The sequence below is a fragment of the Canis lupus genome, chromosome 17 (assembly GCF_011100685.1).
Source record: "Canis lupus familiaris isolate Mischka breed German Shepherd chromosome 17, alternate assembly UU_Cfam_GSD_1.0, whole genome shotgun sequence".
NCBI lineage: Eukaryota > Metazoa > Chordata > Mammalia > Carnivora > Canidae > Canis > Canis lupus.
In genome coordinates this window covers 19,602,531-19,625,810 of record NC_049238.1, presented here as the reverse complement: position 1 = coordinate 19,625,810, position 23,280 = coordinate 19,602,531, and the positions used below count along the sequence as shown (strand labels likewise).

At 53.1% G+C, this 23,280-nt stretch overlaps 1 protein-coding gene across 3 annotated transcripts in view; it reads left to right on the top strand.

The window, feature by feature from the left end:
* DNMT3A (DNA methyltransferase 3 alpha) overlaps positions 1–23,280 on the top strand; it is a 103,709-nt gene that overhangs the window by 29,709 nt on the left and 50,720 nt on the right. For all 3 annotated transcript variants that reach the window (XM_038560954.1, XM_038560953.1, XM_038560955.1), the window contains exon 3: positions 10,742–10,846. In XM_038560954.1, the coding sequence (XP_038416882.1) occupies positions 10,742–10,846 (105 nt within the window). The remainder of the gene's footprint in view (positions 1–10,741; positions 10,847–23,280) is intronic.

Sequence of the window (23,280 nt, the reverse complement as noted above, 5' to 3'; positions counted from 1 at the left end):
GAGCCGCCCAGGGAGGGCGGGTAGAGACGCTGACAGCCGCCCACGGCAGCCTGAGAAAGCCAGGCCTGGGGCAGAGGTGCTGTGTCACTGCAGAACGGGAAGATGGGCTTGGGCTGCAGCCCAGGGAGCCTGGCGGAGCTGCCGGGGGCACCTGGCACTAAGGAACTGGTCGGGGAGCCAGAGGGAAGAGGTGTGGCCACCCACTGGCCCTGCTGCGCGAGGCCCCACGTGCCCTTCCAGCCTCCTTCCCGGCCACGCCTCCACGCACCTTCCACTCTGGTACTTCCTGGAGCCGCCAGGCCTTTGTTTATGCTCTTTCCTCTGCCCAGTGTGCCCTTTCCCTAATTTTCACTGCTTTTCTCGGATCAAAGCCCTTGCTTCCTTCCGTCTGCCTTGAATTACAGTTTGTAGTGGACCCGGGGTTCTCAAAATGTAACCCCTGAAGCAGCACCAGTGGCACCAGGAAAGGTTAGAAAATACAAACCAGAACTTCTGGTGGAGGGGGAGGGGACAGCAATCCGAATTCTAACCAGCCCTCTGGGGCCTTCTGGTATGGATAACACCCAGCCCCACTGCGGCACCTGGAGGGCAGGGCCTGACTAGCACAGAGTAGGTGCTCAGGAAGTACATTGTGGCTAGGGTAGGAAGGAAAATGAGAGTGGTGAGATCCCTTCCACAGGAGAACAGCCCGGGGTCTGGATCAAGCGGGCTGGGTACAGAGCCATGGGTGGTAGCCAAGGAGTTCACTTACAGCTGGGAGTGCATAGAGAGGTGTGCCCAGCAGCCGGTCTCCCTGCCGGCCTCCCCCTTACCCTGCCATCTGTATGTTGGATGGGGAAGGAGCTACTGGGGAGGCTGAGGCAGTGCAACTTCTAGGGGCTGAGCCCTGGGGCTCTCGCCAGGCTGGGTCAGCTGGGTAAATGTGGCCAGATTGGAGGAGGGGGAGCTGGCCTTATGGGGGGATAGGGTAGGGGGTGGTGAACAGCAGGGAGGCTCAGCAGGGAAGCCAAGAGCCAGGGTGGGGTGTCAGGCCCTACGTGGAGGGGAGGGGAGGGACAGAGGGAACAGGAGAGGGGACCAAGAACATTCCAACCTTGGGCTAGAAGGGCCCCCTCAGATCCCCAAATACGAATCAGCGCCTGGCCAAGAGTCCAAGCCCCAGGCTGGGCCCCCAATCGTGTTGCTCCCCTCTTTCTCTTTCCTCTGGCCTCAGAAACACAACAGCCAAGGTGCACTGAGTGCTGACTATCTGCCAGGCACTACTTTAAGCTCTGTGCTCACGTGATCTTATTTAATTCTTACGGTTGCTCCATAAGGTAGGCTATATTATTTTCACCACTCTTATTGATGACTAAATGGATGCTTAGAGACATGAGGTCACTTGCCAAAGGTCACACAGCTAGTGGGTAGCTAGGTGGTGGCGTGGAAGTCCAGCAGGCTCCGCTGTTGGCTGGTGCTCATCAGGCTGCCTCCTGGTGGAGGCCGTTACACTCCACAGTCCCACCCATCTTGCTTCTGCTGCAGGTTCCAGTACGTTTATCTGGACTGGAAGTCGGGATGGTCAGAGCATGCTTTTACTTGGGGTAGCAGCGCTCTTACCCTGGAGTGGAGGCTGGGGGCACTTCATCTCCAGTAAGAATCTGCAGACAAGGCTAGTGTGCACGACTGTGGGTGGCTGTGTGCAAGCGCATACACATACACTCCAGATACACACTGTTCAACAAAGACAGAGCTGTGGCCACACTGCTTCTTACTGTTCCTCTCCCTCCTGCACGCATTGTTTCTCTCTTCTTCTCTTCCTCTCTTTCTTTCTAGGGACCTTTCCAGGTACCCAGCACATAGTAGGGCTTCACAAGTCTGTTGGATGAACTGAATGAATATTCCCTAGTAAAAGAATGGGATGGGAACATAGCAGTCTTGCCTACTATCCAGAGGAGGGAGGCCCCTCCTGGACAGCTGGCTAGTAGGAGCAACAGCAGGGGATGCATATTTGTGCTAGGGAAGCACAGCAAGCATACCTGTGTGTGTGTGTGGGTGTGTATGCATGTGTGGCCAGTGCGGTGGCCGGGGCTTTTCCCTCACCTAAGTCCAACCCAGAGGCCTGGCAAGTGCCGACTTCCCTTGGGCACTGACCACTTCTTGCAGTCTGATACCCAAGCTACAGGGCACCTGGGGTGGGCTTTTCCCAGCTCCACTACTCCACTGTTCTTGCTGTTGCACAGGCCTATTGCACACTCCAGGCAGGCTCTGCCTTTATTACACTCAGATGTCCACACACCATCACTTAGGGCCGGCTCTTTGCTTTATAATAATCACTACAGGGGTTGTTTAAATAGCATTCCTCTTAGCACATTCAGTTACAGAAAAGGCAGCTTTACCCTTCCCTTTTCAGGAACACAGCTAATAATAAGGATGCATCCATTTATTTTTAAAGATTATTTTATTTATTTATTTGACAGAGAGCACAAGCAGGGGGAGTGACAGGTAGAGGGAGAGAGAGAAGCAGGCTTCCTGTGGAGCTCAATCCCAGGACCCTGAGATCATGACCCAAGCCAAACACAGATGCTTAACAACTGAACCACCCAGGCGCCCTGGATGCATCCATTTTTAACTCAGTGGAGTCGATTAGATGCTTGGTCCTGTAGAGCAGGTGTGTGATGCAAACAGTGCCCACCCCTGAGCTGACTGGAACCTGTGTTTTACTTCAGGTTCTGTAAAATTTTCCAAGTTAGATATATGACAGGCATACCTCAGAGATATTGTAGATTCAGTTTCAGGTTACCACTGGAAAGTGAATATTGCAATAAAGCAAGTCAAATGCATTTTTTGACTTCCCGATGCATAAAAGTTATGTTAGTACTCTACTGGAGTCTATCAAGTGTACAACATGTCTGAAAAACTTACATACCTTAATTTTAAAATATTGCTAAAAAGTGCTAATTGATCTTTCAGCAAGTTGTAAATCACTGATCACCATAACACATAATGTTAAGGAAAAAATTTGGAATATTGCAAGAATTACCAGAATGTGGCACAGAGGCATGAAGTGAGCAAAATACCCAGCAATAGACTTGCTGGATACAGGGTGCCACAAACCTTCAATTCATAAAACATGCACTATCTGTGTGGTGTGGTAAAAGGAGGTATGCGTATGCACATCAAGTTTGGGTAACTTGCAGTTGTGAGTAGGTGTCACTTGGGTTCTGGAGAAGGACTTGTGTTCGAAATGTGGACTCTGCTGCATGGCTATGTGGTCTCTAAGCAGGGAAATGAGAGGTTTACATGAGCTGGTTTATATGGTGTGTGTATGTGTGTGTGTGGTAGTGGTGATTTTTTTTTTTTTTTGGAAGATTTTATTTATTTATCCATGAGAGACAGAGAGAGGCAGAGACATAGGCAGAGGGAGAAAAAGGCTCCCTGTGGGGAGCCTGATACAGGACTCGTTCCCAGGACCCCGGGATCATGGCCTGAGCCAAAGGCAGAAGCTCAACCACTGAGCCATCCAGGCGCCCCCATGGTGTGCGTTTAACACCGGGGCCTGGCATATACTAAGTTAGTCTTGTGACTTATTTTGGAAAACTAGCCAGCTTGCTATCTACCTACCTAGCAATCTATGTATTTACCCGCCCAGAGTGGAGATGGGCAGATGGCAGTGGGTGTCCCAGGATGAGGGGGAAAAGGGGATGATGCCCTTCCTTTCTGGCACCTGGGCCTGGCCATGCCCTGCGGAGAGCCACAGGGCAATTAGGGATATTACTTGTAATCGTCCCACACACCGTTTGCACAGTATGGAAGGGCATACTGTGCAAAGGAGTTTCCTTGGCTTGGCAATTAGCTCACTTCATCCTCCTGATTGCCCTGGAGGCATCTCCTCTCATTATCCCCATTTTAGAGGTGAGGAATTGAGGTCTAGGGAGGTTAAGAAAGTTCACAAAGGTCACATGGCTATGAAGCAGTTTTGTCTGGATTCTTTCCTTCTATAAATCAATAAAAATCATGCCCTATGTAGTGTTGTAGTGCCTTCAGAAAGGGGTTCCCCGGTGGGGTGGGGATGAAATGATGGGCTGTGTAGGGCCAGCGAGGGCGGCCTTGGGTCCACGAGGGGGACACTCTACTTAGGTACTTCTTTGATTATGTGTTGTCTCTCTCTAAACTGAGTGTTCTATTTGCTTATCTCTGTATCCAGTACCCGGTAGGTGATGTATAAATGTTTTTGAGCACACCCATTGGTCTGGTCTCATGTTGGCCTTGAGGTCATCATGGCTGGGCTGCAGTGTGTTGGGTGTGTGCTTAGTGGAGTCTCCATTCTGGAAGGCGGTGAGGACCCAGCATGGCGCACAGGTTGTTTAGGAGGGCTGCAGCCCTGGCAGGAGGGCCTGAGAAAACCCACAAGTACCACCATTTTCAACCGTTTGGTACTTATGGAGCACCTGCTGTTGTGCAGGTTCCTGGGAGCTGTGGGGGCTTGGAGGGGCAAACAGAACATGGCCACTGCCCTCCAGGAGCATGGCCCTTTGGGAGGGATGGAGGCTTTCATCGATATGTATAGTATGAAGCGGACTAAGCATTTAATGAATACTTGTTGAATGTTGTTGAATAATTGAGACAGAGGGCTGATAGCCACTCACACCGCCACCTTGCCCTCCCTGCACATTCTCCAACAGAACGTCGGGCTGCCCACCTGTGTGTAGGCCCAGCCCGGGTGTGGGGCACTTGTGAGCGCATATGCGCAGTGTGGTGTGCAGAGTCCCGTGGCTGTCAATCTGCAGACCTGGGCCTCAGGCAGTCCAGAATGGGGCCTGACAGGGAGGCCAATTGGTTTCACTGAATTCCACGATCACAGACAGAGCCCCTGGAGGCCAGCCAGCCAGCTGGCCAAGGCTGTACGTGCTTCTTGTCCCAAAGGGTCTGGGCAAGCGACTGGCTGGATCCGGCAAGTTCATCCCCTCAACTCAAACACCAACTTGAGACATCTGCTCAACGGATGCTGGGTCAGTAGCATCCGGTGTATGTTCTGAAGGGAGCACGTACATCTGGCTGGCTGTTTCCGGGTGGGACATAGATCTCTTAAGGGGAGGGGTCCTATGTCCAGGCATGAACTCCTGAGACAGCTGTGTGGATGTGTACATGCGAGCGCCAGTGTGTGCCTTTACCTTAGCTTGCCTGCATGTTCATTGGTTTCCTGGTGACGCACACGGTGACACACACATCAGTAGCACATAGTGTAGTAGGGTGTAGTGCGGTGTTGCAGCAGATAGACCCATGAGCTGGGAATCAAAAGATTTAAATGTGGGTTCTAAAGCCTTTTTTCCTGGCTCTCTGATCTCTGCAAGTTAGATAACCCCTCTGAGCTTCAGATTTCCCGCCTGTGTCATGGAAAAAAATAATACGGCTCTGCTTTCTGTAAAGCAGAAGAATAAAATGAAACAATGTATGTGAAAATGCTTTGTTAATTACCATGTACTGTACAACTGCGGAGAGATTATTATCGTCACAGCCCAGCTCATCAGAATGAGAAGTTGTATGTGGCTTAAAATAATCCATCCAGCGAGCTGTGTTAAAATCTAGGTCAAATCATAGCCTCAGAAGTTTAGAGAGGCTGATGGTAACTACCTAATCTAACAGGCCACCAAATGTGAAGGTGCTTTGAAAGCTGTAAAGAGTTACATAAATGTAAAGTGACATGATTGTGTTTAAGCCTAGAAAGTACATTTTAGTCATCTTGTTTCTTGATTTGAAATCATAAAGATCAGAGTGGTACTAGAGCCTCATACACAGTTATATTTATGCTGGTTTGTGGATTTGCATGCCCACCTCTCTGTGTGTATGTGTGTGTGTGTAGGGGGGACTCTTACTGAGTACCTACTATGTGACAGTCACTCATCAAGTGTTTCTGAGTGCCTGCCTCATGCTAGGTGCATCGGTCTAGGCCCTGGGGATGCTGAGGTAAGACACAGTCCCTTCCTCCAAGGAGCTCGTGGCCTGTCTAGGACAAGAGCTGACAATTGCAGTGTTGGGTAGTGGGTACTATGGGAGAGAAAGGACCTATGGACTCAGTCAGAGGATCAGAGGAGGAAGCCCTGGGGAAGGAAATCTGGGAAATGAGGTGGAGAAGTAAGGGGTTTGCTGGTCAACCTGAGGGGGAGGTGGTTGGGGCAGAAGGAATGCCAAGGCACTGGAGAGGGAAGAAGTCCACTTTTGCACCTGGTGCAGTCCGTTGGCGATGGGTGGGAGGAAGGCCGTGGGGAAAGGAGACCAGGGCGGCCTGCCAGATCCTGGGGGCCTTCCTTCACACTGGCTAAGGAGCTTGGCTTGATCCTGCAGGCCCCTGGAAGCCCCCTCAGCAAGGGCTTAAACTCTGCAGAGTGACATAATCAGCTTTGCATTTTGGAAAGATCAGAGAGCCCCATGTTCCTGAGTATCTCACTGCAGCAGGACCAGCCAGATGCTGGGGTTTGTCTGTAGCAGTGAGTGATGGCTGCAAATGCAGAATGCTGGGATTTGCCTGGGAATGGGGAGGGAGGGCCGGAGAAGGGGGAGGGATGCACTTTTGTGAATCCTTCTGGTCAGGATGTGTAGAGCAGAAGTTAGCGTGTACTTGAGGGGCTATCCTGTGTCAGCTTTTGATATATTACCTTGTTGAATTGTCACAGCATCTCTGTAAAGGAGATACAGTCCACCCCGTTTTATAGGTGAGGAAAGCAATACAGGGTAAATAGCCTGAAATTACTAGTGATCAAGAGCAGGCCAGAAAGTCCAGCTCACCGCTGCCACCCCCCACTCCACCCTCTCCAAATCCCACCCAACTAGAATGTCTGCCCCTCTCCTGCCACTTCCCCACCGTAGGGATTGACTAATGCAGTCCCCTTAGCTGATGGATGAGGAAACCAACCTGGGCCCATGTCTGTTCCTACTAAATTTGTTGCTGTTTTCCAGCTGCTCCAAGTCACCCTGGATCAGATTCTTTCCTTTCAGAGTATTAGTGACGCCGCCTATTCACTGCTGCTTACAGATTTGATAAGCATGTTTTACATTCCTTTGCTCAGTCCCTCAGCAAAGATATTGAATGAAACCAGATCTGCCCCTGTGGCAGATGAGGGGATGGATGGCTTGATACGCCTCCTTGAGGAGCATGGCCCTGAGCCATCTTCTCACCCTCCTCTGTGTTATCCCCCTAACTTTGTGTGAACTCAGGCGGGCCGGGAGCAGGAGGTCCCGCCACCCTTCTCTTTGCCCTGTGATATCGCCACATCATGGAAGAGTGATGGGTTGGCCCCAAATAACATGCTTTTCACAAATCCGTACTTTAGGGCCTGATGGAATGGGCACGGGCCAGGAGTTGCACAGACCTAGGTTTGAGTCCCAGCCCAGGCTCTTTGGGTTGTGCCCGACACCTGACTGTTGAACGGGGGCCGTGTCGCACCTTGCCCTTGCCCCTGGCACAGGGTGCAGGCTCAACACACGGCAGCCTACCCTGACAGTGTGGTGATTTCCACACTATCAACATGTCGAGACCTGGTTAGGTGACATGGCGTCCAGGCATTCCTTCCTCCCGAGGTGTATTGCACTGAACTGAATACAGCGGGGTAGGATGTGTTGAGCATCTCCTGTGCATCAGGCATGGCACCGGTCCCTAAACGTGCCAAATTACAGCAGTGTCCAGGTAGCACGGGAGTTGCCTATCAGGGCACCACCACACCCAGCCCCAAAAGGGTGTCTCCACGTGCTGATGGAAGCCAGGGCTTGCCAGTCCTGAAATGTCAAGTGCCTTTGGGTTTTTTCGTTTTTTTTTTTTTTTTTTTTAAGATTTTATTTATTCATGGAGGGGGGTGGGTGGGCAAAGGGAGAAGCAGGCTCCATACAGGGAGCCTGATGTAGGACTTGATCCCAGGACTCCAGGATCACGCCCTGGGCCGAAGGCAGGTGCTAAACTGCTGAGCCATTTGGGAATCCCCAGTACTGTTGTTTTTAGGTCATTGCAGTAGGGTAACTGTGTCTCCTTGTTGCTGTGCAGGGTCTCAGGTCAGTTCAGAATAAAAGAAAATCAGATGAATCCCTCTGCCAGAAATGCAGTCTGCTAAAGAAATAGTTCAAGCCTGGAATTTCTGGGCAGCAGGAGTCTTCCCAGACCCTGTGGCCACCCAAACTGATCCTGATGCACGTTGGTGCCCCCCTCTCTTGCCCATTGCCTTGTGCATTTCAGTCCCATGGGCCCCGCCATGAGGAACGGTCAGCAGCTTGGTCAGCAGCTCAGCCAGGTCTGGCCTGGTGCTTTCCAGGCAAACACAGCGGGCTGAGCCGGCCTCCTGCTGCCAGGGGAAATGGAAGCTCCCTCCTGTGGGGGGCATGTGGAGCACTCACTAAGTGCAGGACCCGTTTGAGGCTCTGGGAACTCAGCAGTGTGCAAAACAGACAAGAGGACAAAACATGGGACACCTGAGTGGCTCAGCAGTTGGGCGTCTGCCTTTGGCTCAGGGCGTGATCCTAGGATCCAGGATCGAGTCCCACGTTGGGCTCCTTGCATGGAGCCTGCTTCTCCCTCTGCCTGTGTCTCTGCCTCTCTTTCTCTCTCTGTGTCTCTCATGAATAAATAAATAAAATCTTAAAAAAAAGAAAAGAGGACAAAACATTTGTTCATTACTCTTCAAAACCTGAGAAGCAGGCAGAGTGGGCACCTTCATACTCCCCTTTTATGGACGAGGAGAGTGAGGCTCAGAGAGAGCGATACTGTGAGTAGCTAATGAACAAGCCAGGCTCAAACCCATTTTGGTCTGCTCTAAGTCCTGTGCCTTCGCATGACCTCACATAACCTCACATGGACTGTTGTTTTTGTTTTTTTAGAAGATTTTATTTATCTATTTGAGAGACACAGAGTGAATGAGAGAGAGCATGAGTATGAGCAGGGGAGGAGGAAAGGCAGAGGGAGAATCAGATTCCCTGCTGAGCGGGGAACCAGACGTGGGGCTCGATCCTAGGATTCCATGATCATGACCTGAGCCAAAGGCAGATGCTTAACCAACTGAGCCACCCAGGTGCCCTGTGGACTCTGTTTTGTGAATGCTGTTACCTAGTCAGAATGATCAGGATCGTGCTCATTTAGCAGCAGTGGAACCAGCACCATCTCGGCCTGAAATTCACTAGATCCAGTTGATCCAGTTGAACTGGATCCAGTTGATTCAATTGTGTATATCAGTTGAAACCCTCACCAAGGGACGCCTGGGTGGCTCAGTGGTTGTGCACCTGCCTTTGCCCCAGGATGTGATCCTGGAGACCCGGGATCGAATCCCATGTCAGGCTCCCTGCAGGGAGCCTGCTTCTCTCTCTGCCTGTGTCTCTGCCTTTCTCTCTGTGTGTCTCTCATGAATAAATAAATAAAATCTTAAAAAAAAAAAAAAAAAAAACAACTCACCAAGATTAAGGTCCTTTGGAAATATGTCCTCTCCCTGCAATCCAAATGATCATTTCTTATACAGGGGTGTCTGCAGGGGTCTCAAGGAACAGCCCAGAACCAGAGGCCTGGCCTACCATGGGGTATGTGCCCCAGCCCCTCCACCATCTGGCGGTTCCCCCTGTAGCCTTTCTGCCCTCACAGCTTCTCTGCCATGTTTTCCTGAAAAGAGCCTGTCAAGGGTCTCTGGTCCTGGTATAGACTCTCTGTCTCTCCATCCTGGACCCTCCCCTCCCGCCCACAGACGGGCAAACCACAAGCGATTTTGAAATCACAGAAAATGAAAGTTGAGTGGGATGTTGAGGGACATCTTGATTAAATCCACAGGGAACCCGCACACCTTCCCTTTTACTCTTCTGGGGCACCAGTTGCTGCTCGGGGTTGGCATCCTCCCCAGGGAGGACTTTGAAGCCATCTTTGGCTCCTGACATCATGCAGTGCTCAAAGAGCTGCCTGTAGTCCCTCTGCTGGGTCAGGGTCCCTTTCTCCTTCCCCAACATTGTTTCTGTTTGTGATTAGTCATGCTGGAGCCGGCTGAGTCAGAAGCGACCCGTGGGTGGTTTGTGGCCGGGCTGCTGGAGCAGTGAGGCAGGAGGACTTTCTAGGTTTCTGACTGTGCTCCAGGAGACAATGTTGCAGGGCCCGGCCCTCATAGGTGCTGGATGAGGTGGGTCACGACGCGAGACTTCGGGTCCAGGGCTCAGTGAATTCAGGGAGGGCATCAAGATAAACCCCAGACAATGTCTGTGAGATGCTCCTGTGGGGTGACAGACATGCGGGGCAAATGCTTCTGGCAGGTGTATTCTCAGGGGCCGCGACAGTCCTCTATCGTTTGCCACCGTCCTCATTCCAAGTGTTGCATGTGTTTCCAGTTGCTAAATTTAATAATTCTTTTCAGGGGATCTTACTCTTTTCAATAAAAGTGACCCATTAAATATATAACTAATTTAATTTTTGTACCTGTGTAAGATTTGTTTCACATAAATAAAACCCTATCCAGAGACACGCTTTATGTCAGAGCATGTGTTGTGATTCTGTGGCTGAGAAAATGTGTCCACCAGGAGACACAGCTGCACGGTGCCAAGTTTGCAGCATCTACCCTGAAGTCCCCCAAGGTTTTATTTATTGACTGAAGCTTCACCAGGCAAGACACAGATGAAAGTCGCCCCTGCTGGGGTGGTAGGGGAACAGCCTGACATGGCTCTGGAAATGTGGCTGTCATGGGATGGGGGGACAGGGGAGGAGTACTCTCGGATCCCGCCCTGGCTTCATAGGCTGTGTCTGTACCCACAGGAGGGAGAGGAGCAGGAGGAGGCCCGTGGCAAGGAGGAGCGGCAGGAGCCCAGCACAACTGCACGGAAGGTGGGGCGGCCTGGGCGGAAGCGCAAGCACCCCCCGGTGAGTGTCATGGCATCCCTCCAGCACGCAAATGCACACACGTGCACACATGCATGCTCTACACGCAGTGATATGTGTCCCGCAGGCGCCTGGGGACATTAAGACTGGGCAATGCGATGCACCCCTCCAGCTGCAGAGCTCACTGACATTCCCCAGGCTTTGAATCCTACCACCACCCTCACAACTTTCCTGTTTTCTGCATTGAATTGGAAGCCCCTAGAGACCAGAGGACTTGCACTGTGAGTTGTGGCAGAGCTGAGATCTGCTTCCAGAAGAGTCAGTAAGACAGCCTGATGGTTTCCACCAGCCCAGCCCTGTGGCTTGGACAGCGGGACTTGCCATTCCCTGGCTGGCCCACCCAGGGCCCTCCCCTTGCCATCCACACACCCACCCTGGGCCTCAGCCCCACCTGAGGACCTGGAAGGGGCGAACCTGTGTCTTGGAGTCTGATCAAAGTGAGGAGAGAAGCAGGCTAGCGGGTGCCTTCAGAATAAAGAATGAGAAGGAGACACTGTTTAAGTGTGTGCTACGGGGCCGGCCCCAAGCCCAGGCCTCTGGAGGCCATAAGCCCTGAGTCTGGGAGGAGCCCCAGGGTTGCCCAGGATGAACAGTGCTCTGGAGGGTACACCCCATGGGCTCAACAAGCCTGCCTACCTATGCCTTAGACTCAGAGGCAGAGTGATAGTTCCTTGCCAGCCCCGAAGACAGCTGGTTCCTCTCTTTCAGCCCCTTCCAGCTGAGAATGGGAAAGCCCAAGCCAGTAGGCAGTGGGGAGCAGGAGGTCAGATTTGTAACTGGCCTGTCAAGGAGATGTTCCCATTGGGGCAGGGTTTTCTCCTTTGGACTAGAGAGTCACGGTGAATGGTGGCCTTAGTGAAAGGGACAGCAGAGGGAGGGAGGGCTGTGCCAGCTGGAGGTAGGAGGGCTCTCAGCCAGAGGGCTGCACCTGCGGGTACCAGTGCCAGTTCTACTGGAAGGTTGGGAGGGGCGGGGGGCAAGCAGAAGTTAAGTCATTTAATTGGTAAGTAATTTTAAGCATTTTAATATTAAAGCAAACATGGATATTTTATGGCCTGTAATGAAAAATTCACACGAAGTTGAAAGATAAAACAGGGGACTTCAAAGGAGTTTCCAGCTTGCAGCAGACTCCAGGCTGTACTCCCAGGTTCCCAGGGTGCCCCCCTCCTCCCCAACTTGTGGGAGAAGGTGGAGGGCCCCAGTGCAGGCTGGAGTGGGAGGGGGAAGGGGAGCCAGGCTGAGTCAGAGCCCACCGGTAATTCCCCATCTACATGTGTGGTCATGATCTGTGGGCTAGAGCTCCGCCCCTCATCCAGGTGCACCGGGGACCACAGCCACCACCTAGAGCAAATAGAGACCCAGCAACCCTTTGGCTCATCCCTGTGAGTCACTAGGACCCAGAGGGAGGGCACATCACCGAGAGGTGGAGTAGGCCCCCGGGACAGAAAGTGCAAGGCAGTCAGGGACAGGTGTGTGGAAATGTGTCCAGAGATGGACAGATGAGAGGGAGCAGGGGCAAGGCCGAGTGGGGGAAGGGTCAGAGGGTCATATGCCCTCCCCTTCCCTGGCCCGGAATAGGGGCTAGTGTAGAAGGAAGAACACTGTCTTCAGAATATAACAGACCTGGGTTTCAGTGCTGGCTCCACCACTCACCACCCATGTGACCTTGCAGAAGTCACTTGCCTGAACATTGGCTTCCTCCTCTGAAAGACAGATTATAAGGTTGCATTCCTCCTAGCTGCCCATGGGAATTAAACGTGTGCAAGCACCAGAGAACCAGTGCTTCTCAAAGGTCCATCCTGCCCTTGCCCGGCCAAACCTTTTCATTTTAGGAGGCCATAGCAACCTCGGTTTGATAGAAGAAACAGCACTGGATTTGCTGCTTCCCAGCTGTGTGACCTTGAGCAAATTACTGAACTGCTCTGAACTTCTGCTGCTTCATTGGGAAAATACGGCTACCAGTAATATCTGTCCTGTCCAACCTCCGGGGATACTTTGCAAATAGCAAAGGGGATCCAAATGTGCAGGGTGGGCCGTATAATACACCTGCCCCTTGCAAGGGCCAGTGGGGCCAATGTCTACCAGACCTTTCAGGTAGGAGCCTAGCCTTGGCCTCTGAGGAACCCTGGCGGGAGGTGCTGCACATCCTGTGCAGGTCATAGTCTGCCGTGGTCCAGCCCATGCCCTAGCTGACACCTGCAGCCCCCTGGACTCTCAAGAGAGGCCCCAGGACAGGAGAGAGAGCATGGGGAAGGCAATGCTGATGGGGGAGGAAGAGGGCTGAGGTGGCTGTTGTGAACGGGCCCCCTAGCCCACTGGAGGAACAGAAAGACTGACCCCAGAGAAGAGAGCTCATGGGCTTTCCCAGGCAGTAGGCCTCTGGGCCCCCAGGGGAGCCCATGTGAGGGACAATGGTGCTGTCGCTAGAGGTTGGCTCCTGGTCCCCTGGCTCCTAGGCTGTCTGGCTGGCTTGTGGAGCAGGTGCTTGTCCTGGCCTCCTGTCCCCAGCAGAGGAACATAGCCGGAGGGCTTCTTGGGGACCTGGTATAGCTGTGGCCCTGGGAACAGATTGACCAGGGAGCTTTAAAGCAGCTGAGTGTGTGTCATCCAGCTAAGCCTGGAAAGAGGAGGGAGCTTGGCTCAAATCCCGACAGGTGGCATGGAGGGGGGAGTGCTGGGAGGCTGAGAGTAAGAGCTGGCTTCGGGCTGGGGTCTTTATTTGTGCATTTCCTGTGCTGGCCTGGGAGCCATAAGGTACAGCCTCTAGTGTCCTTAACCATCCCCTGGCCCCGATGCTAAGAAATCATTGTCTCTCTCTCTTCGTTTTGTCCCCAAGGCCTGTCTGTCCCTGGGTATCTTCTACTCATTCGTGTTCTGGCATCAGCCTCCTGGCTGCACCCCCACCCAGACCAGACCCCAGCTGCTCCCAATATACTTTATAACTCCTCGGCCACAGACACTTGATACCCGCTGAAGGGACCACACTGGTAAATAAGACTTACCTTTCAACCTGGTGTGCTAGAGAGAGGAGGGCCACGAGTGTTACACTAAATACTGTCCACGGGACGATTCTGTCCAAGAATTTTCAGAGACCCCATTTCTTATGGGACTGAGATCTGAATGGGTCCTCACCACATGATCTCTCCTGCCCCTGCTCTGGTGCTCAGAGTCCACTGCTTTTGTCATAAAAACCCCAACTTCTCTCTGCCCCCCCCGGGGCAGAGAAACCCGGGACATTTCTGTCTCCCTGCCCACTGTCACAGACCTTCTGAGCTTGCCCTGCAAGTGAAGCCCACCACAGCCATTGTGACCCTCCCTTCTGAGCTGTTTGTAAAATTAATCAAAACGAACACTAGGGAATAAAAGAGTAGATGGGGGCGCCTGGGAAGCTCAGTCAGTTAAGCATCTGCCTTCAGCTCAGGTCGTGATCTTGGGGTCCTGGGATCAAGCCCTGTGTCGGCCTCCCTGCTCAGCGGGGAGCCTGCTTCTCCCTCTCCCTCTGCCTGCAGCTCCCCCTGCTTGTGCTCTTTCTCTGTCAAATAAATAAATAAATAAATAAATAAATAAATCTTTTAAAAAAGTAAAAAGAGGTAATAAGCCCATTTACCATATGCTTGGAGGGCACTGGGCTTTTGAACTGTTACATGTCCTATAAAAGGACCTGAGAATAAGTAATTTGAAACTTTTATGTCAATCTGATACTGTCACCACATCCACATGCGTAATTTTGTATTTTACCAAAGTATCATTTCTTGATGGATTGAGAACTAAGAAAACTAAAACAAAAACCTGGCCTTTCACCCCAGATAGTTAGAAAAGCACACAGAGGAAGCTTGTCCCTTCCACTAGATTTGATGTTTCGTGCCACCCTGCATTGCACTGTCTACCTACCTCACTGAAGCCAGAGACCATGAATAAAGGCTCAGAGTTGTGTAGCACTTTATTGCCTAAGGAGGCTTTCAGCAAGGATGACCTCCCTGTGTGAGGTAGGTGGGGCCTCTGTCATCACCATGCCCACATTCAGATGAAGAGACCAAGGTTCAGAGAGGATGACTGGGGCTTGGACACCACATGTCCTGCTTGCAAAGCCCACAGGGCTCATTCCTCCTCACCCCTCCAGTCACGTGCCCTGGAAGCCTGGGTGTCCAAAATCCCCTTTAAGTTAACATGTGAATGCAGGGCTGTTGGAAAGAAGTATAGGCCTGGTCCAAAAAGCAAGCATACAGAGAAACAGAACTCATATATACCATGAGGAGGGTGATTGACCTCAGTACCGGGGAGCCTGTGGGGAAGTGGGGAAGGCGGCCGTGGTCCGAGGTGTGAGAGTTGGGCCCATTAAAACCAGGCAGTGGCGCTGGGCTGCAGCCCTGGCCTCAGAGCCAGGATGCTTGAGTGGAGCAGGCAACAGGAACAGGAAGCCAGTGCGGGGTGGGGCGGGGCCTAGGAAGGGAGCTGGCACCTGGGCTCAAGGCCTGTGGGCTGGCCCGTGCCCACGATGGGGAGGAGGGACGGCAGCATGCAGGGCTGATTTCTGCTGGCCGGAGAGTGTGAGCCTGTTTGTGGGTGTGAGCGTCGGGGTGGGAGAAAGAGGCGTCTTCCTGTCCAGCAGCTTCTGAGGACGTAACAAGTGAGGGCGTCACCAGGCCCGGCAAGCCCTGCGACCACCTTTGTCTTTCATGCTGGTTACAGCTGGGGCATCAGGAGGGACGGTTGCTGCCCTTGCCCACTGGACCCTGGAGGGTGACCAGCCCTTTGGGGCTCCATACCCTGTTTACTAGCTATATGTATTTATTCATTGAAGATTTATACCCACCAACTTCCTCCAGGGTTATTTTTGCTCAGTGGGAGCATTCTGAGGTCACCTCTTGCTAAGAATAACCCGGAGGGGGAGGGGGAAGGGGGGCTGGGGCTGGGAGAAGGGGCTGAGCTCAGCCAGGCCAGTCCAAAGCCAGCATTACTCACTCCACATTGGAGGCTAAGCCTCTGTCACAGTGCCCAAATGAGTTCAAGAGGACAAAGCCGCCCCCCTCTTCGGAGCAGAAGACTTGGGGTATAAACTGGGAAGTTAGGGAGCCATTCAACTGCAGCTTAAGCCAGCTGGGGACAGTTTGACTCAGCTGTTGGGAGTTTGCAGTATTGGCTCATTTGCCAACCTAATAGCAACTTTTGTCTTGTCTCCTGGTTAAGACAGAGCTCAAATCCCCTCTTTGTGTCCAGGTCGGAATGGTTCCTTCAGCAATCCCTGGAACCTTGATTCAGTGACTAGGTGCCCCCTGGTTTTTATGCACAAAACTTTCAGAAAGAATATCTCCCAGTCCTAGCCACCAGCCCCCTCAGAGGCTCCTCTCCCTGCAAGGCGCCCCTCTGCTCATGTTTTTGAAGGTGTGAGGAGAACAGATCTGTCACACATCTTAGGAGGTTAGAGACCTCTCTGGTAACTATGCCCTGCGGATTCATCTGCCCATTCCTGCACCTGATTGGTCAAAGCAGCACTCACCAGTGGCATCTGGTCCTGAGAGCCTGGCTAGAGGTCTGGTCTTCAAGTGCCAGAGATACATTGGCGGGGGTTGGGGGGGTGGCGGGAAGGGGTTCGGGTTGGGTCTGGGAGGGAAGGGAGTTAATGTTTAGAAATCCAGGGAAAAGTGGGAGACTTTCCTACCCAGAACCTTCCTGAACAAAGGTGTGGAGGGAGGAATGTGCGCCAAAGGAGAACCGTGCGCTTACTGGTGTGGCTGAGTGCCTAAGGGCTTCGTGTACGAACACATTGGACCTTGGTTGGAGAGGGTGTTTGCTGGCGGCCTGAGGTGTTTATCCTCTCAAAAACGTGTGTATCTGGAAGATTTTTGAGGGGGTCGGGGGGCGTGAAGCGATTGGGGTCATGTTTTGGGAAGCTGGCCCTGGCATCTGTGAGCATGGTGGGTTGAGCACGAGAGGATGCAGGGAGATAGGAGGGTGGGGTCAGGTGGGGTGAGATGGTGCCAGAAAACACCCCCAGAGCCTGCTAGGGGGAGGCAGCCGGGGACAGAATTGGCTGGGCCCTTACCGCCGGCCCCTGCGGACCAGGGAGAGCCAGGGGAAAAAGAAGATGTTACAGGCCCCAGGGCTGACGTCAGTGTTACTGTCAGAGACGGAGACTTCTGGAAGAGAGCAGATTTGGCAGGGGCCCTTGTGGAGGCCACTGTAGATAACTGGTCTTAGAGGGGAAGCATCTCAGTGAAATCCCAGAATCTCCATGTTGTTTTTCCAAAAATCCTTGTTGTTTTTCATCCCTCCCTGTTCCCTTTCCTGGACTCACACAGTCCAGGGCCACCTCCAGAGAAAGTCACGTGCTCCCCCGGGTCTGGCCTCCGTGGGCTTCTGTAGAGCCTGAGCTGCACCTGCGCCCCTCCTGTGAGGCGGAGACTCGCCGGCACTGCATCTGGACAGAGCTGCTAAAGCTGCTTTTCTTTCATCATCCTTGCCTAGAGAATTGGGTGCCCTTCGGTCCTGCCACCTTGAGAAAGATAGAACCCAACTGGAAAAGCTCCAGAGCAGGGCAGCTAGCTTGATCAAGGGGAAGGCAGTGGTGCCAAGCGAGGACAGACAAGAGAGATTATGGCTCCCTGGTCTGGAGAGACAAAGGCTAGAGGGGATGTGATTAAAGCTATGAAATCACATTGTGGGGTGGGGCAGGGGGAGTGTACCCCCATGGGGGTGCGGTGGCGGCAGTGAGGGGAAGAGATACCCATTTGAAGCTTTAGAAAGGTACGTGAAGCATAGAAAAGAAGGCCCCGTTTCCCATGGTGGGTTTCCTTCTTACCAAACCCCAGCCATGGACTGTAGAGGTTGAAAATAGAAATGACTTCAAAAGAGATTTACTTAAATATATGGATCTTCTATACATAATGGCTTTTTAGAGGGAGCCTCCAGCTCATCCTGAAATCCTTTGAGGTTGACTTCAAAGAGCACAGCCAGGCCCTCTTCCAGGTGGACAGGTGTCCCTGCCGGAAGCGGAACCCCAAGTGGCTTGGCCACCACCAGGCATGTTCGCTCTTGCATCCACTTGCCATGGCCAGCAGGGGCACTGACTGTGTTACCTCTAAGGCTCTGCTGGGCCCTGAAGTTGTCTCCTAGAATTAGTGTCTGTCCGTCCGTCTGTCTCTGACACAGGCACCCATAGTAGAGAGATCTCTGGGAGGAGGAAGGGAAGGCAGCTTATCAGCCTAAATGGTGAGGCCCGGAGGGCATGCCCAGGCTTTCCAAAGTTGGCCTTCCTTGGCTTCTGGTCCTACTGTCCCTTAGTCCCCCTGGTGGCTCTTTTAGCTGCTCCACCAGGGAAAAGGAAATCGGAGGAGTCAGAGTCCTAGTTCCAAAGTTTTTGGAGCCTGACTTCATTCACCCTAGGAAAGCCGAGCAGGAAGGCTTTGAGGACCTCTCTCGGGAGTTGGCACCGGGTGGACCTCTCCTGTTCTCCCTGCCTCAAGGCTACTTCCGGCCAGTCAGATCCAGGGCTGCCAGCAGAAGGGGCTGCAGGAAGGCCTGGAGCAGAGGGGAGGGGGGAGCATGGGCCCAGTGCCAGTGCTTGTGGGACAGGCTGGCCTGCTGTTTCCTGAAGCTAGAGTCAACCTGGGAAAAATCCAGGGCTCGGTCAGGGGGCTGATGGGCCTGCAGTTGTGAGGAGAGGGGGACTGTTTACGTGTTTTTGTTGATGTCACTTTGCCGCATCCCTGCACATCTCCCGGGCTGTGTCTCCGGGAGGGGGCGCACCCCTTGTGTGTCTGTGCGTGTGACTGTGTGTCTTTAATCAAGAGGCCAAGGCTGGCCGGATGCCAGGGTTCCCGGCTGGCACGGAGCTCAGTGCTGCCAAGGGCCTTAAAAGCACAATGGCGGTAACATGGGAGGGGAGGGGCCGCCTCACATCTGCCGGCCGCTGGGCCTCCTTCCCCGGCCTCCTTCCCCAGAAGGCCCCCTCCAGCCGCAGCCCCTGGCCACCGGTGGGGCGGGGCAGAGCGAGCCAGGTGCCCGGAGCCAGCCCCGCACGCCCCTCACGCCGCACGCCGGCTCGGACCTCCAGGGGCTTCCGGTCGGAGAGGCCGGGCCCTGGGCCTGCCCCCTCCACACCTGGGCCCAGGTGAGCCTGCGCGCAGCTGCTCCCCATGCCCCGGCCGCCCCCGGCGAGTGGACTTTTCTGTCCATGGTGTCTGGGCCTTGTCTCCTCTATGTCCTTTTCCCTCGTCTCTTATTTGCCAGGTATTAATTTTTTGTGTGTAAATATTATTATTCTAATAAACGGCCTCTCAAAAGTCACTTCCTTATTTGGAGCCTCAGCCCTCTGCCCGGCCTTGGAAGGCCAGGCCTCACCTGGAGAGGGAGGGGTGGGAGTTCTGGGGTCTGCTCCAGACTTCCAGCAGAGCAGGGGGAGGACAGGGGCTGGGGCCCGGACAGGTTCACTGAGGAGGGTTACTTCCTCGCCGGCCGCCGTGGCTGCTGCCAGGGAAACAGCCAGCGGCCTTTCCCTGGCCCTGCTTAGGCACATCAAAGCCTCCTTTTCCTCCTGGGAACCCTGGGGATTTGAGGTTGGGTTTTTCCAGAGACTCAACCCAAAGGGGGAGCGGCTTTCCAATGCCTCTCTTGTACCTGGGTCATTCTGGAAGCTTTACCACTTAGAAGGTGGTGTGACTGGAGGCAAGCCTTGGAGCCTTTTTCCTCCAGAAGAGTGAGGGTAATACCCCACGTCAAGACAATTGTGATAATTACGTTTATTAATTGTATACGTGTATTTATGCTGCGTGCTGTGCTTTGTGCTGGGGAGCTGTAGGTGGAATGGTTGGAAGGGAGACAAATAAAAAAAATAAGTAAAGTAAATCTCATGCGTCTGGGAGGGAGACACACAATGAATAATGAGGTGCAGCAGAGGAGTGCTATAATGAGATAGGGTGTGAAGAGCTCTGTAAACAAGCCGTGCCTGCAGTGGGCTGGGGGTTCCGTGACCACTGGGGTGGACTTTATCCCCACTCCTGCACTGGGGAGGGGCTGAGGGGACTGGGGAGGCCTGCGGCCTGGGGGCAAGGCCTAGCACAAATGCCTCCCAGGGGTGAGTGTGTGTTTGTGTTCCTGTGTCTCTGTGTGTGTGTGTGAGTGTGTGTGTGTGAGAGAGAGAGACAGCCAGGAAGACTTGAAAATGTTCCTGAGAAGACAGAAAGTAGAACAGTGGTGACTGGGGGGGCCGGGGGAATGGGGAGTTAATATTTCGTGGGGACAGAATTTCAGTCTCAGGTGACTAAAAAGTTCTGAAGATGGATGGTGGTACTGGTCATACAACGCGGACGTGCATGATGCTACTCAATTGTACATGTGGAAATGGTTAAAATGGTAAATATTATGTATATTTTACCACAATATTTTTTAAAGTTTTTTTTTTTTTATTTTTTAAAGGTTCTTAGAGAAAGGCAGTCTCTGGTCAGTGCCCCAACCCTCAGCGCAGGGGGCGGTGGGGGGAGTTTCAACAGCAGCATTATTGACATTTTGGGCCAAATAATTCTTTGTTGTGGCTTCCGCCCTGTTCTTGCACACTTTTCGGCAGCATCCCTGACCCCTACCCACTGGAAGCCAGCAGGCCTCCCCACCCCAGCGTGACCTCCAGAGGTGTCTCAGACACATTACCAAGTGGAGAGCCACTGCCTTCCTCAGCTTGGAATAAGCCATGGCTTTACCCAAATCTGTTGCCCCCAAATCTGTTGCCCCGACTCCTTAGCCCCACCTCCCGGGGAGAGAGGGGCATGCACAGCCTGCCATTCCCATTCATCTACCTCTCTGCTCCCTCCCCTCAGCTCCACAGGTGAGAAGCAGAGGAAGTTGAAATTGTCACCTTCAGCTGCTGGTGGTGGCTTCTGAAAGAACCAGGGGCTTCTGCTGCTTCCCCTCCCCCTTCCCCCACGAGGAAAAATGAGTATCTCAGGGTATGCCCTGTCTCCTTTCAAGGCAACTGTCAAATAAAAGCAAATGAAAACAGAATTTTAAGCAGTTACATGTAACATGCAGCTAGTTTGAAACTCTGTCTATGCACATGAGCAGGATGTTCTGAGTCTTAACCTAGGCTTGGCATTCAGGAATCAGTTATGGGTACTGAGTGCCCACCCTGTGCCCTGCACCTGCTGAGTCCAGCCTGATAAAGCAAAGTCCCTGCCTCCAGGAATGGACAAGCCAAGGGTGATGGGGGACAAAAGGTGGCTGAGAGGAGGGCATGGAGGTAGGGGCAGAAGGGTGCAGGCCTGGCTCTCCGAGGGGCTTCCAGGTGTGGATTAGGCTGTTCTTCTCATCAAAGGTGCCCCTTTCAGGTGCCCCCAGCCTCTCTCAGAGATTCGGACAGCCACTTCAGGCCATCTGCCTGTGAACCTCCTTCCTTCCTCTCAGTGGTTTCTTATAGGTGGATTCAACTGCTCAGCTGCCTGGGCCCCAGAGAGGGAGCCAGTGAGGGTCCACTACTGGCTGGGGCAGGGCAGAGGTGGGGGTATGCCTTTTTTAAAAAAGAGATTTTATTTTTAAGTAATCTCTATACCCAATGCGGGGCTTGAACTTTCAACCCGGAGCTCAAGAGTTGCATGCTTTCCCATACTGAGCCAGCCAGGTGCCCCAGGGTGGGAGGGCTCTTGGGGGTTAAGTTGGATCAAGGGCTGGCCTGAGTGGGAGTCAGCAGTTCCCCTGATCCCAGAGCTTTGGCCTACACAGGCTTATCTAGAACCAGAGAGGGTGGCCTGGTTGGGAAGAGAGGAGGTGAGGACTAGGGGGGCAAGGCGGGGATTTCAGCATGCTGAGCTAACCCTGGAGGGAGATCTGTAGAGAGCACTTCCTTCTCCTCATTTACCCACCTCTGGAAGGGGTGTGGGCCTTACACTGTTGCAACCTAGGGTCCTCCAGGGTGGGCCTGGAAGGGATGCTTGATCAGCATGGGTGTCAGGGCAGGTACTCCTGGCTCTCTCTGCTATGGAGCTGGCAATCAACAGGAAGTGAGTCCCAGGGTGAGAGGAGGCCATGTGGTCCCCGGGCAGGAAGTTAGTGACAGCAGAGTTGTCTTGAGTAGCTTTGTGGGGCTGGGAGCCTGCCCCAACTTGAGGTGTCTGTGGGGCAGCATGTGGCCAGAAGGCAAAAGGACATGGGCATGATAAGAGCTTGGCTGTGACCTGAATTTCCCAGCCTGAGTTGGCCAGGGGGACCGCCACCCCACCTCCCTGGCAGTGCCACATTTAGAGCTCTGTGATGCCCGGTACAGCCAGACATTGGGGTGTCTATGGGGGCCTGGGCATGCCCCACTCTGCCTGGGCTGTCTAGAGGCGAGAGGATTTATACCAGGGAGGGGCATTCTAGGCCAAGGAACCCTGTTGGCTTGAGCAGGGAAGTAGGAAAGGCCATCTGAGTCCTAGACAGTGTGTCGGGTCCAATACTCAGGGATGGAGGCTAAGGAGAAAGACAGGGCCTGCTTGCTCACTTGCATGCCTGTGTTTGGCCTCCTGGCTCTGCTGGCTTCAGCCCTCTGTGACCAAGGCTGGGCTAGCAGAGGACTTCTTGTTTCTGCCAGACGCCTCCTCTTTCTCTTGCTCTAGCCCCACCCCCACCCCCACCTGCCAAGGACTGCACACATTTGCAGCTTTCCATGGGAGCTTCCCTTCCTGGAAGCAGGCCTGCCCCAAGCTACCCCACTCAGCCAGGAAAACAGCTTGGCAAGTCCCTCTGCTTGCCTTCAGGCTACCCTGTGTGCCTAGAGCCTTGGCCAGGGAAGACTCTAGTTTTTCTTTTCTTTTCTTTTTTTTTTTTTTTTTTTTGTCCCCAAGGCCCTTGTTCCTATTTGCCACCCTGGGGGGGTTCTTGGACAGATAGCAGCTGGGTTCAGAGTTGAGGATATAGACCTTAGAGCAGAAGCAGCCTTGGAGATTACTGGGCTGTGTGGGGAGGGAGCCCAGCACTCTCAGGCTGTCAGAGTGCACTTGAGTGGTACAAGTCTTTGGAGGGAATTTGGCCAATCTACTCACACTTAAAGCAGGCCTCTACCAGCCAGCCCACTTTTGGGACTCTGATTTAGACATACACAGGCACATAGAACTGTAAGTGCAGGGGGTTCACTGCAGCAAAAAGCAAATCGGCCCAAAGGCCCACAATTAGGGAACTGTTTGAATAAATTATGGAGCATCCATTCAATAGAATGTTGAGCAGCTGTGAAATAGGAGACAGATCCATATGCACGGGTATGGAGAGATGCCCACTATGCTTGGTAAGTGAAAAAGCAAGTTATAGAACACTGAGTAGTAAGATACCCTATTAGGGAAAAAAAATTCTGGATCTGGCTGTGTGTGTGAATCCATGTGTGTAAACATGTAACTCACACACCATCGTAGATGCATAGAAACAAAGTCTAGAAAGGATACTCACCAAACTGTTAAGGG